The sequence below is a fragment of the Crocodylus porosus genome, unplaced genomic scaffold, assembly GCF_001723895.1.
Source record: "Crocodylus porosus isolate Cpor-Errol unplaced genomic scaffold, CroPor_comp1, whole genome shotgun sequence".
NCBI lineage: Eukaryota > Metazoa > Chordata > Crocodylia > Crocodylidae > Crocodylus > Crocodylus porosus.
In genome coordinates this window covers 14,369,609-14,384,233 of record NW_017728925.1, presented here as the reverse complement: position 1 = coordinate 14,384,233, position 14,625 = coordinate 14,369,609, and the positions used below count along the sequence as shown (strand labels likewise).

The following is a 14,625-nucleotide window of genomic DNA, read 5'->3' as shown; positions in this document are numbered from 1 at the left end:
GCTACTAGAAACGGGGATTTCTCACCGCCTGAGGTCTCTGTCAGCTGCAGAAACTCACGGCGACTTCCAGTTGCAGCATATTTCCCCGATCAAGAGAGAAGTTGCTTTTTCTTTAAGGAGCTCCCCTACCCATTGCCTCCTGTAGAGACAGAAGCAGCTGGATAAGAGCTAGGGGAGAGGCAGAGCTGGCCTGATGATTTGGTGACAGCCAGACTATGCAGGTCTCTGGACAGCTGGGCCCTGCTATTAAATGTCTGTCTGCTTTAATGGGAGTGCTAACAAACTCAGGCACTTAGCAAACAAGAGCTTGACACCGCTTCTCCCCTTTCAAACAGCAACACAGATTAAGCGGCTTATCGTTTATCCACTGCTATACGTGGGCCAAGTAATGGCTCCGAGCTGGGAGTCCTGTTGAATAAGGCTTCACTGATCTGAGCACAGTTATAAAGAGGATAGTAGAGGGCAGAAGAGATTTAATGTACTGGCTCAATCCTGTATCAGTGCTAAAATCCACAGGACAGACAAGGTTCTTGTATTAAACCAACTAAAAAGTTGAAAAAAATGTTCTTTGCAAGCTTTCAGGCACAAAACACCCTTCTTTGGGCATAGAGAGTCTGCTAGTGAATTATGCACTTTCCTGGGTAGAATAGAAGCCAAAGTGCAAGTCTGTGAAAATGCAAATGCGCAGCAGTAAGGATCAAAGGGATGGGAGACAATAGGTGAGACAGATGGGAGGGGAAATGTTGAAGGAATGTAGCTGGTAAAATGCAGACAGGTTACCTGGGGTTATCAGATGGCAGGCAAGTTATAACATCCCATAAATCCAATGTCTATATTTAATCCATGATTTGTCTGTATCTGGTAGATTTATGAAGTGAAGTTCATGGGCTCGTCTACGAAAGGTGTTTTGTAAATTCCCTGTGAGAATTAGATCTGAGAGGCTGGAAAGAGAGCGGTTTTCTTGTGCAACCAACAACTCCACGGGGATAATGCAGCTGGCACAACCCAGCCCACTGCTGAGATGTGCTGCAGGCCAAAGCTCCCTTGGTGACCTGTGGACCTCCTCACAACCTAGGACACAGTGCGTCTCGTTGTACAGTTCTTCCTCAGTTCAGGTTAGGCCTTTTGGCCCCATTCACTCTGTTTCCAATCCCCAGTACTGGAGATCTCCCTGAAGGGTGATAGCTGGTGGCACTCCAATGGAAGAGAAGCCAGCCGGGTCCTATTAGGAATATGCCTAGGCACCCATCCTTATATTAGTACCTAATTAGCCCCTGGGATTAGTGTTTAAACTAGTGTAGCTACAGGACTTTAGAAGCAGCATGCATGGCAAACCCTCCAGGCACTCTTCTACACTTAGTCATAGTCATTCATAGGTGTTAGGGGCTGGAAGGGACCTTGCAAGATCATCAGGTCCAGCCCCCTAACTTGAGTTGTTGCTTGGTAAAAGTTAGTCCTTGATCGTTGCAACTGATTTTTTTTTTTTTAGTTATTTAATGCAGTTACCTTAAACTTCACTTTTTCACTCCTAATTTAATCTAATGTCTAACAACTTCTAATTTTTGGAGCTCTTGGCTGGCCCCAGAAAACGTTGTTCCCCTATCCCTATCCAATATCTTTTCCATTCATAACTTTAGTATATTGTGGTAAGTCCAGGAGAACTAGGCTTGCTCGCACAGTCGGGGCAAGACACTTAAGTGCCTATATACTTCTGAGAACTTGAGCCTTTGTCTTTTGAGTCTCAAACCCAGTCTGCAACATGTGGGTAATTACAGTGATCTGCTTCATGAGAGCATTGAGAAGATAAGCCCTCCGGAGACTGGCTGGCTCTGATGCAGCGCTGGTAGGACTCACAAGCAGGAGGGATATTGCCAGGGCATCTTTTGCTGCTCATTGATTGACTCAAGTGAAGTTACCAGAGAAAGACTAATTAGGCCCAAGCACTTATGGATCCTTGCCTGGCAAACTTGGCTACTCCAGTGTCTCTGCACCAAGGACAGGAGTCACTTTGGATAACAAAAGAGGTGGTGAGGCCAGCAGATACGTTTCCTGGCAAGGCGGTGCAGAAGGTGAAGGTCCCCTCTGAGGCCAAAGGAGTGGAGCACAGAGCAAGGTCTGCGCCCTCCCAGGCACCATGTGAGTGGGTGATGATGCTGAGGGGGTAAAGGGGCATTCAAGAAGGATCCCAAGGAGGAATTAGCCCATTTCTCCTTGGAGAGGTATCAAGTGACAGATTCTCAAAGAGATAAATGAGTAGTCTCTCTGCACTCGCAAAGTACCCATCACTGTAATCCTGAGGCAGGGGAACAGTGAGCTGTGTCTTCTCTAAGGCTCTCAAAGGACTTTCTAAACTTCAGTGACTGATGCCTCGCTTGCCCCTGGGTGCCAAGGACATGCATTCACTGACACTTTCCATTTGGCTTCTGTTTTTTATTGCTGCAGGACTCTCTGTTAGGGAGAGGAGTGGGTCCTGGGTCAGGACTGTAAATGCCAAGATACATCCAACCATTGGCGAAGCGTAAGGGGTACACACAGGTGCACGTGCACCCCCGGAGATCAGCCATGCACCCCCTGGAAGTGCCAGCCGTGAAACCAGAAGTGCACTTCCAGTTTCACCACTGGCTTGGCAAGCGGCCTCTGGGGGACCACCCTCATCGGCAATCTGGTGCCCCCCCCCCACCGATTCGGGATGCACCATTTGCCCAGGCATCCAACAACACCTGCTCTCACTTGGCCTGTTCTCAGAAGACCGGTCAGCATCCTACATCTGGATGCAGATCTGATTGTAGTGTTGCCAACATCATGAATTCAAAAACCAGACGTTAAAACACCAAATCATGATTTTGGTTTAAAACTCACAAGAAGGGTCAGAATAATATATCTGGGGGTCTTCTGGCTGCGCCTTTTGAAGTGTTAGGATCCTTCAGGTGACATTTTCATCTGTAGCCACAACCAATAGGAACATCCTTTTATTTTTAAGTGAAAACAAAGTTCTTGCCTATTCATATGCCTCCAGGATCTAAGGCTTTAGAGAAAACACCCGATATTCTGAGACACTCGATAAATTTTGCAAGAATTGACCACATTATGAGCCGATACTCAGTTATGTTTAGATTCATAGAAAATCATACAAAATGAGGGTGTGAAGGGACCTCAGGAGGTGACATCTAGTCCAACCCCTGCTCAAAGCAGGACCAGCCCCAACTACATCATCCCAGCCAAGGCTTTGTCTAGCCAGGTCTTCAAACCTTCAAGGATTGCTCCATCCTAAAGTGCAGGACTTTGCACTTATCCTTATTGAATCTCATGAGGTTTCTTTTGTTCCAATCATCCACTTTGTCTAGGTCTCTCTGAATCCTGACCCTACCCTCCAGGGTATCAGGTGCTCCCGATGTTCATCAACACAGAGTATAGCTCCTTGCCACCCACTACCACCCAGGCATCAGTGCTCCCAGTTCCCCATCTCTAGGCAAAAGGGAGCTTCCAAAATGAAGTGTAGAAGGACAAGGCCCTCATTTCTAGGGCCCAACACCAGAGAGAAGAAAAGCCCCAACATGTGGCATTATGCAACAGATTTTATTACATGAAACAATAATCAACTGATACCAACAAATCGAGAGAAGTTCAAACCCGGCGCTTTGATCCCTGCAGAAGCCGGAGAAATGCCAATGGATTTTCCAAGCTCCAACACCTCTTGCTGTCGCCATATGCCAAGGCTGTGAGAAAGCAGAAAAGTGAACACAAACCCTCCCCACTCGGCACTGGGGAAAGGAAAAAAAAAAAAAAAGAGGAGAGATGGAAAAACTAGAGCAACTTCACAATCGAGATTGCATCACATGTGGTGTTGATCACCAACAAGCTGTGAATTGTGGGAAGAAAGAAAGAGAGAAAGAAGCAATGGTCTGGTCTGAGTGGGTGGGTGGGTTTATTTCTTTCTTTAGATAATTGCATTTTATTTTTAAAAAGCAAATGCTTTTTAAAAACCAGTGAGCAGCTGTAGTCCAGACGTCGCCCTGTGTCGTAGGCAAAGAGCAAGCATCATGTTAAATATGACCGTCAGCCCTACCCTCCTCGCTCCACCCTGGGAGAGGCAAAAAGTACAGGAAGGGGGCGTAAATATTTACTCTCCAAACACAAACTGCTGCCGGGAGGTTAACAAGGCAAATAACCAGCCTCTGAGATGGGAGCCAGGAAATATGTCAATTCAACAGCCTCTGTGCCACACCTGAGATACCGACTGGGTGAATTCCCGCCAGACAGGGAGGCCCCGTACGTGGCCTGGGCTCCTCCGACACAGGTGGGATTCAGGTGGTAGAAACGCCAGGACTCTTGTTATGCAGCATCCCCGTGGCACAGGACAAGCCCCACATAGCTCTCCAGCCTCTCTGACATGTTTTTAGCAATGGGGGCCAACCTGAAGTTGCACTTCCTTACACCGGACCTAGGAGACTATGGCCGCGTCCAGATGAGCATGGCCGTGTGGTACGTGGCGTCGCAGACACGTCTACGGAGCCGCTTACCGCCCGTTGCATTGTTCTCCATGCTGCAAAGGAGCAGAGTGGAGGGGGTTTTTTACCCCTGCTGGATCAAAAAAAACCATGGGAAAAGAAGCAGAGGGGCGCGTGCGACAGCAGCGTGCGCCGCCCAGAGCCAGAGCCTGGCCGGCCACAGCTGCGCTCAGCTACCAGACAGGCTAAGTGTGGCAGGATTGCCACTGCTGCAGCCCTGGGAGGCCCCCAGAGCCCCAGGTAAGGCTGCTGGGGTCCCCTACCCCACCGAGGGTGACTTGCACATGGCCAGGCATTCCCTGGAGACAACTAGCAGCGGCACAAGGTGCACCAACACTAGTTGTGCACCAACACACACATCTGGACGCGGCCTATGATGCAAACCGATCCCAACTCGGAGCCTTCTTTTCATTTCCAGTTTGGATGCAGCCAGCACCTTCCAGGAACAGCCCCACGCGGCCACAATCTCAGCCCAGTCTCTGCTCTCTCCAGAATTCCCCTATTCCAGGCGACCGAAATCAGCCGCGCCTGACACGGCCGCCTTTCCCAAGAACAGCTCGCGACGTTTTTGGTTCTGTCAAAGCTGAAACAGAAACTAAACCTCACCAACCGACCTGCCCTCCAGGCCCCATCTCCTGGCATTAATGCTGGTCTCATGCTATGGGTACGAGACAGGAGCGTTTCCACTCTCGTCCGTGTGGCTGCAACAGCAGCCTTGAGTCATTTCCAAAGCTCCTTTGGGCCCATTTTTAGCTTTTTCATCTTCTTGCCATGAATTACTACATATCTCCCCGTTAATAACCTCATAACTTCAAGATGAGAAGTAATATTGCCACAAGCTCCAATGGTATGGACTGTTGCGGCAGGACATTTTCCTAAAGCCTTGTACTGGTGAGTACAGGACTGCTAACTCCACTGAGTTTAAGTTGAACAGTGCTCCTTTTCCAAGCAGAATGGCCTTTTAAATAATGATCCACAAAAAAGTTTGAACCCCCTCCACACGTGCACGCACGCAGATCGGCACTAACTCAACTGAAGCTCTTCCCTGTTCTCCCTTATTTTATCTATCCTGTAGCTGTCGGAGAAAATTGATCTCTGCCCTAAACCCAGGAACAAGTTCAATCTTGTTTGTACCAGGCAGAAAGCTCAGGTTGGATCCGAGGCGACTGCTAACAGCTTCTGTTAACGCACGTGCTGCTTTAGGGATTAGTGCCACGTTCCCATCCAGCAATGTTCCCACTTAGGAGGCACACATTTGACACCGGAACGGAAAATAGGTTTAAAGGAACGACTCTCCCAGATCCTTAATGCCTACAGTGAACGCAGTGCTTAGCGGGAGGACCTCACAAACCTACAATGTCTTTGGCGGTAGGCTTTGCATCAGTCCCTTGCTGGTCTGGTCTACACCCAGAGCTCTTGCACTATTGGGTGGGCTCTCAATGCTGGGACCAAGCCCTAGGACACATTCAGATGGGCTCAGTTGTGATCCCCCCCGAGAGCTCCTCTGCAGCCTGAGCTGGCTCATGAAGGTGCCCTGCTCTAAGTGGGCAGGAGGGTGCCCATGCATTGCAGATGTTAGCTAAGGCAACATCGACAAGGCCTGTAGGGTGGATGGACCCTGTGATCTGGCTATGGCATGTAGCACAGTAAGCTGTGCACTGCTTCTAAGGCCAGGACTTTCCATGTGGCTGCACTCAAGAGATCCAGCTGGCTTAGCTGTAGCAGATGAGGAAGAGCCTTTTGTCTTCCTCCACCCAAAGCCAACACATCTGGAGCCCTCACAATGGTGTGCTGCAGGACAGAACATAAACCCAATGCCTTATGCCCGGCACCAAGAGAACTGCAAGGCGGGAGGCATCCAAACATCGTGTGTTATCCCCCCGAGGTGGAGTATGCACAGGGCCGCAGGACACAGCGGCTCCCTGACTGCTGTCTTGCAACAGAGGCTGGCTATTCAAGTGAGTTTTCTCCCGGTGTCCAGGAACAGAGGCAATCCAGAAGTCACATGAACTCACCAGGGCGATGGAGCCATGGCCTCCAAGCCAGCAGCTTGTGAGTCACCCAAACAGGAAAAAATATTGAAGCCATTTCTAATAGGAGCCGAATTGCCCACAGGGTGGAGCTCTGCACAATGATTCGGCACCGGTACAAGCGAGGAAAGATGTTTGTAAGGATCTCACTGGTTTGTCCCAACCCCAAGGCTCGGGAAGCTTGGAAATGCTGACTTTGACTTCAGAGGGGACGGGCACATCCTTAGCGAACAAGTCACAGCTCACCCATTCAGAACAAAAGAGGACTTGAACTGTATTATATTTTAAAATGCTCATATATTTTTCTTTTTTTTCCCCCTATTTTCTCTCTCTCTCTCTTTCTTTTTTTTTTTTTGTTTTTTTGTTTTTTTACAATTCTAGTACAATTGTTCATCAAAATACTGGCGCTTCCAGCAGCAATTTTTTTTTTAAGTGAACAAATAACATACGGTAGTGATTTCACAGTAAAACAGACTTGCGGGAACGCCAGAGAGACATGACAAAAGACCTCCCCCCACCCCATAAAAGAAGATTTCAGATGTGGGAGGAAAAAAATAAAAAGTTCATTCCAAAAAAAAAATATATATATTTCCAAAGAGATTTCATATAAAGCCTTTAAAACACAGTCAAAACATTCTCCCTCTCCTCCAGGTGTCTGTCCCTGTGGTCAAGCATTTACAGAGAGAGATAGTTTATAACACTCTCTATTGAAGAAGAAACAAAACAATCCAAAAAAGAAAAATCTCCAAGAATATGGAAGGGATAAAATTACATTTGTACAAAAATAGATTTTTTTTTAACTTTATTGATGCTTTAGATATTTTTCCTTATCTTTTCTCTTTTTTTTTATTTCTTTTCTTTTTTATTATTTTTGTAATTCTTGCTGAATTTCATTTTAGCTATGTGTCCCATAGCTAAGGCATCCATCGCTAAGTGTTGGGAACTGCTAAAGCTATTTTATTCACACCATCTGCTGCTCCAAAAAAAAAAAAGAAAAAAAGAAAAAGGGCATCTTAAAATAGATGCATTTCCTCTATCTCGAGTTGTAAAAATCATTCAGCACTTGCCGACATGGAAGGGGCTCTGGTACAATGTACTCGCTTGCATGAAGCAAAAAGGTATGAGGGGAAAAAAAACCCAAAACAAAATAGGAAAAAAAATATAGAATCAATTTGAACAAAAACAAAAGCACAAAAAGTCTGTAATTGCTATGGTTATAATATATGTATATGTGAGTGAGGGTATTTATACAGTGTATATATCTACAGTACATACATGTATACACACGCACATATGTATCAACTTAAAATAGATCATGCACTCTAGTCACTGATGGGGACATCATCAGCTAATTAGCCACTGCTGGGGATTGGCGGGGCCAACTGTGAGTCCACAGGCTACAAGGTCACGTGTCCCCATCCTCAATCCCACTGCTGCCACCAGGTTCAGGATTGTCCACACACAGAGAGCCCAAGTGTTGCCCGGGAAAGAGGGAGGGTTGGTTCCTTTGGTCCTGCTCTGATGATGAAGACCCCAATGGATGAGCCTTTGCTCATCTTCTGATTGCAAACACTAAAAGTTCCTCTTGCTCGTTAGGGAGAGAGATGGCTTGACAACCACGGCAGACTCCGGGTAGAAGGCTGTGCTGCTGCATGTCCCAAAGCTGTCCCCAGTGGTTTCAATGCACTGATGGGTGGTGGCAGCAAGAGGAGAAATGAGCAGCCAGAGTCGGCGGACGGGATGACTGAGTATACTCTCAGCAGTTATTCAAGTGGGCTGTTGCAAAGAAATATGTTGGAGACCAGACCTCACAGTCCATTGGAGGACTCCAGGGGTGAGGGGAGGGCCAATTTCCTTTTCCGATTGTGAATCTTCCTTGGCCTTTCAGACAAAAACCAACCTAGCGTACACCTTTCTCCCCTGGGAGACTTCAGCTGGAAGGTCCACGCCTGCAGGTGTGACATAGACCGCAGTCCAACCCACCATCCAAGAGTTGACAAAGTGCAGAAATTAGCTGGGCTTTCGGGAACGAAGGGAAGGGGTGGGGGGAAATTCCTCTGTGTGTTTCCTCAATATACGACAGTTGTGAGTTTTCAAGGCCTTTCAACGAACGGATCTCCACTGCTAAGGTTCCACCTGAACTCGGTGTCGGAGATGGATGGACGGGTAGGAAAGGCCTGATAAGCTTCTTGAAGACCATCCTCAAAAGCCTTTTTAAGCTCTTCTTGTTGCAGATCCCAATTGAGAACACACGCAGAAAGGCTGTAAGGAACCTCCAGTGCGGTGGGTGGCTGGCTGAAAAGCTGATGTTTGTGCTATCTTTAGAAAATTAAAGATTGTCCCACCAAAAAGAAAAGAAAAAAAAATCACCCTAATTGAACCAGATTTTGCACGAATACTATCATCTGGTTAAATAAAAGTCCTAGCTCTCTAGTGAATAATGTGCCTTTTTCTTTACCCATGTATCACCTCTTCAAACAAGCTTGCAGTATATTTATAATAATTATTATAATGATGGAGGGGAGGGGAATAAAATAAAAAGCCAAAGCGAAAGAAAATATAAACCAAAGAGTGAAATCCATGCAAAAGCGGGTCGCTTTAAGGCTGCTACGGTGGGTTTGCCACAGCCCAAGTGTAGCTTATGTTTGTTCTAACTGGGGAATTGCACTGGAAAAAACTGAATTGGGGGGATATATTTTTTTTTTGGGGGGGGGGGGGTGTTGGTGCCCATCAAGGGCTGACATGGTTTATTGTTCATGGGCGTTCAGGGTGCAATAAGGATTCCCTTGTGGGCCAGAGCTGTGGCTGGTATAAATCAAGGGAGTTTTACCAAAGTCAGCAAAGACAAGCCAATGTGGTAACAGCATCTCCTGTGACAACCCTACCAATTTAATACAGCACCGTGCACATCAGCCTGCCACAACGGGCCGTTTAAAAATGCAGGCTGAACCTCACAATCCATTCTTCGGAGGAATTAGCATCATCCCCAGTGCACGGGAGACAGAAAAGCACCCAGGGTCATCCCACCTGCCAACGAACTGAGCCAGAAATAAACCCCCGAGGGCCAAAACTAATGGCGTAACCGCGACCCGGCGCTTCATCCTGGCACTATGCTGTATTTGGCAGGGCAGCATTTGGAGCTAACACTGTAGCACGTTTTAATAAGGGCAACACCTTCGATTCCAATGCTAACGTGGACAAGACAAGCCGCACGCTCCTTAGACCTCAGCTCGGCACCCCCTGCCCAAGAAGCAGCTCCGCCAACACGGGACCCATCCCGGGGGCCTAGGGTCGGCCCCGGCTTCCTCCGGTGGCTGAGGAGGAGCTGGCAGGGAGCACGCGCTCGCAGCCTAGAAAAACAAATAGCCGCTCAGACTTCCAGGCCCAAACACAGCGCCTTTCAAGCACCCAATAAAATAAAATAAAATAAATAAAAAATAAAAAGCTGGTTCTGCCTGATGGAGATAAACAGTGTTCAGCGTGGGGCCAGGTCGATAGGCTCTTTAATAAGCCTTTAATATTCTCTCGCGGGCAAGCTCAGGGCGTGAATGCAGATGCATGCCAGCTCCTCATCCCCCGACTAATATTTCCACGCACTGAGTGGCAGTGGCAATGTATGGAGGGAAGAGGTTCAAAGCTGGTGAGCTCAGATCCAAGGGGCCAGCCGAGATGCGACGTTCCCACCTGGGCCTGCGACCACGGCGCCTGCGTGAGGACGGGGCTCTGCTTGCATTTCCTGGCAACCTCTATGCAGCTCATTTCTCCCGCCTTGTTTTCCTGGCAAATTCTTCCAGGGTGAAGCTGTTTAATAATATTTTCAGCAGCAGGCAGCCTGCAGAAGAAACGCGGCCAAAGCCCCGCTCCTGCCTCTACAGGTTTGTCACTTCGGGGCGACCCGGGAGTGGGGGGGGGGGAGGGAAGCGATGACCTGAAATCTTTGGTATTTGTTTAGCAGCGAGAGAGGTGTATTAGCCAAGGGGAGGGAAGGGGCAAGGATTTGAACCACCAGCCTGTTTGGGCAGCACCTGCAAGGAGGGACGTGGAGTAACAGCTGCATCTCTTACAGGACCAGAGGTGAGGGCTTGGCGTGGGACTGCCTGCTCTCCCTTCACCCAGGCACAAAGCAGCTATATAAAGGGCCAGCTGTAGCTGACAGGGAAAGGCGGGGGAGAAGAAATATTTCTGGAATCTAATCCTCGGTCGTTTTTGAGCACAAATCAAATAGAAGTGGCGGGGAAGCCCTTGGTTGGGAGCCAACTGCAGGCACCTCGCTCCTGGCTCAGCCTGCGAGTTCCCCCGGTGGGTTAAGAATGGTTACTTTCTTCTGGGGGAAAAAAATAAATCAGCAAGCTCCTTCATTATTTGCTCTCCTATTTCTTTCCATTTGTTTTCTAACTTGGGCTCTTGAGACACCTGCTTGGAGTGAAGCTGGGACCCAAAAGGAAAGGCGCTCCCTTGCTGCCTGACTCCGTCCCCCAAGAAACCCCCTCCCGAGATGCTCCTGGAAATGTGCAGGGCGCCGTGTTTTGGCAAACGGACCGGGATTAAATCAAAAAGCAGCGGTGTGCAAAAGCAAAACAAACCGTCTTCCCGCCTCTCCCCCCAGAAAAATGTAAGAGCAGCTCCCGCAGCCCGAGCCAGTCGGTGGAAACTTCGGCTGCACATTAAACAGAGGGAGAGTCAAGCTGAAGGGCTGGAAAACTTCCTAAGCATGAGATTCACCAGACTGTGAAATAGCCTCCCTTCTTCTCCAGGAACAACTGGAGAGCCGGTTGCTTGGGTCATTTTAAAATGGGTCTGGACACAGCCCTGGAGAATACACCGGAGGGAATGCCCCTGCCCGGGGTTTTCTTATGGATAAAACATTGCTGCTCGAGTCAAAGCTCATAGGGAAGCTCCTGAAACCTTGTAGCCTCCCCTTGGTGGAGCCGACACGGGTTTTCTACAGAAACAAGCTGCAATGTGTGCAATTAATTTTTGCTCTTCAGGATTCCCACAGGAACACAGAACAGCAGCCAAAGCCACAGGGAAAGAGCAGTCCCTTCAGTGCACCCTCCTACCTGGGTCTGGCCAAGGCCTGGCCCGACGACCCCTCCAGGAAGGAGATGCCCCCGAGCAAGCACCACGCTTGGCTCTAGCGCAGCAATTTGAGAGTCTCTGGGAGGGGAACAAAAAGGCAGGGGGGGATGAATACTGTTATTTCTGCTTTGCAATCTCCATTCTTCATCGGTAATTTAAGATGCAACAAGCAAATCTTTATGCAACACGGCCCTCCCGGCTGACGCAGCCTCCTGCTTTCCTGATCCCTGTTGGGACCCTCATGCTGTATCATTTCTACACTGGGAAGACGGGGGAATATTCTGGGGGTAGGGGTGACCCTCTCTTTTCCACCAACGAATGCACAACGCAGGCCTGCCCAAGGGCTCAGTCGACTGCAGCTTTGCTCCACGGGCTGTCACGGCCCAGGCCACCCTAACCCGGAGAGACCCCCGATGGGGTGGGAGTTCAGGCTGTCACAACCCAGGCCACGCTAATCTGGAGAGACCCATGGATGGGGTCCGAGTTGCTGCAGACCTACAAACGCCTCCCCGAGCAGCCAGCCCCTGCTCCTACAATGCAAAGCTGCCCTCAAAAGAAACCGCTGCCCCAGGTTAGCACCCACCAGTTGGCAGGGCCAGCTGAGAGCACGTGCGTGTGCACGTTCCACCGTGTCCAATGCACTTTGTGTGTACGTGCATGTGCTAAGGGAGGGGCAGGGACCAACCAGGAGGGGAGGGATATGGGTGATTGCAACCTTAAAGCGACCGCTTCCAGACCCGCGCGTTCCAGTTGGCTGGTGTTTGGACTGGCGAGCTCCAGAACAGAGAGGAAAGTCATCTTTGGGGGGGAGGGGGACAAAAAAAAAAAAAATCTGTGATGCTCCATTGCTTTTTCCCCAAAGGAAAGCAAGACTATTGCGGCGACCGCCGCCTACGCTGCCCTCCACACACAGAGGGGGCTCAGTCTCTCAGTGCGACCGGTCATCTCTCCGTTTGGGGAACGAGGTGGAAGAGGGAGGCGAGATCCATCCCGCCATCCCCTGGTCTGAACGAAAAGGAGAGGGCTCCGTGCAGAGCCAAGGTGACTCGGTCAGGGGACAGCAGGGGCCCGCTCCTTTCGAGAAGGAAAAGCGAATACGAAGAGTAACAGTGAGAAAGCAAAAAAATAGATTTCTTTTTTTTTTTCTTCTCTTTCCAAAACTCCATCCTCTGAAAATATCCAGCTGTGAGCAAGCAAGAATTAACCACTCCCCCAAGCTCATCCAGCCCCAGCAGCCTAGCGCTCTTATGAGCAAGACCATCCCCACTTCCCACCAAGCAGCTGGGCTCCAGGGTGAGAAGCCAGACCCAACATCAAGGGCGGGCAGGGGGACGTCACCCCCGGCCTTCGGCTTGGGCTGATGCCCGTCGGTGACGGGGAGGGAGGAGCGCTGGCATCCGAAACACTCTGCCCCACTTCTCTATATCTAACATTTTAGAAGAGCCCTCCTTATCCTTAGACGCCGCGACGACAAGCTGAGCAAGGGTCCACGTGACGAGAAGGCAAGGGCGTCGGGGTGTTGCCCGGGGTCAGACGGAGAAGAGCAGACGGTGTTTCTGGCATTAGGGGGGCAGGAGGAAGAGAAGGAGGAAAGGTGGAGGCGGAAGGAGGCTGCGAAGGCCCCTGCTGGGTGAAAGGACGGACCCAGAAGAGGTTATCTTAAGTCATTTGGTGGGGTGCTTCCAGCATTTCCATCAAGAAGGTGTCGATGGGTGTATCTCCTATTAGCTTGAAGAAGAACAGGTGCTCCAGGCATTTCAGGCCAATGGATCGGAGGGCAGGGAGACGGAGCAAGAGTTTTGCAAACCTGCAGGGTGGGACAAAAAAAGGAGAGGAGAACGTGATTAGAGGCCGCAGACTCAGCTGGAATTTGCCTACAGGACTTTGAGGTGGGACAAGCAACTCCGAACCCTACTGATGCCTGTGCGCCTACTCCAAACACGGTTGACTCTACTTTTGGTGAAACGCTCCCTATCCAGGCATGTCGCTGAACAAGTACCATCTGGCTCTCTGCTCTCCAAGTACATGCAATCAGTGAGAACATCCCTAACTAACTTCAGTGAAAGGTTTGCACAACTTTCTCCCCTGCTCAGGCATTTGGTTTCCAGCGGTGCAGGGTTGGGTCCTTCGCACAGTAGCAAAGGAGAGAAAAACATCATGAGTAAATTCTCTTGTTCGGGGCATCCACGCTATTTCACACCAGCTCCTGTTGGACACTGGAACTAGGAAAAAATCGGCATCGTAACCCCTTCCCCCCCAAAAAAAATCCCATCGGGCACTTTTAATGCATTTCATGAGACTCAGTAGGTGCCAAGTGCCTTCGGTGAAGTAATTCAGCATCTCAAAATAGACAGCATGACATAGCTCTGCCCAGATGCCACCAGAGGTTAACACATACAGCGCACACACCTCCCTCCTCCTCCTCCTCCTCTCGCTGGCTTGGATAAGCACTGCTCCCTCCCCGGTTGGCTGGTGGGATGGGACCGCATCCATCTGTACACACTGGCTGAAAGGAGCTCTTTCTCTTCGGTCAGCCTGGTCGAGACACTTTTCATGTTGCACTCACAACCTTTAACGAAGAGCTGGCAAGCCACAAAGGCCGTGCGCAGATTTGGAGGCTCTCTAGTGTTTTAAGAACAAGTCAGGCCGGGTAAGAAAGTCCTTCTGCAAGGACCAAACCAGGGCGGGGGGGAGGGGATTTGGACCAAATAAGTTTGCAACTCCAAAGGGCAGAGAAGCTTTTCCTACCCTGCTTCTCCCCCTCGAGTGGTCCCATCAGCTCTCTTTGCTTTTCTCCTTACTCAATTTTGGTCTTTGTATAAGTGCTGGCGGGGGAAGGGGGCACAGACAACCCATCCCTTTAATAACTGAGAATGGCTACAGGTGTTTATTTTTATTGTCACTCTGCAATCAGGGCTTTAAAATAAGCTGTGCAACATAATGGCTGGATCTGGGCCGGCAAAGGGGGAAGGATCCTGTGCACTCCTATCATATGCGCGCGCGCGCGC

At 49.5% G+C, this 14,625-nt stretch overlaps 1 protein-coding gene across 3 annotated transcripts in view; it reads right to left on the bottom strand.

Annotated features, from left to right (window-relative positions):
- Nucleotides 1-6,838: 6,838 nt before the first annotated feature.
- The window catches only part of LOC109314000 (retinoic acid receptor RXR-alpha), a 214,891-nt gene continuing 207,104 nt past the window's right edge, over nt 6,839-14,625 (bottom strand). For all 3 annotated transcript variants that reach the window (XM_019540909.1, XM_019540907.1, XM_019540908.1), the window contains one exon: nt 6,839-13,424. In XM_019540909.1, coding sequence (XP_019396454.1) covers nt 13,277-13,424 — 148 coding nt within the window. In that variant the 3' untranslated portion in view covers nt 6,839-13,276. The remainder of the gene's footprint in view (nt 13,425-14,625) is intronic.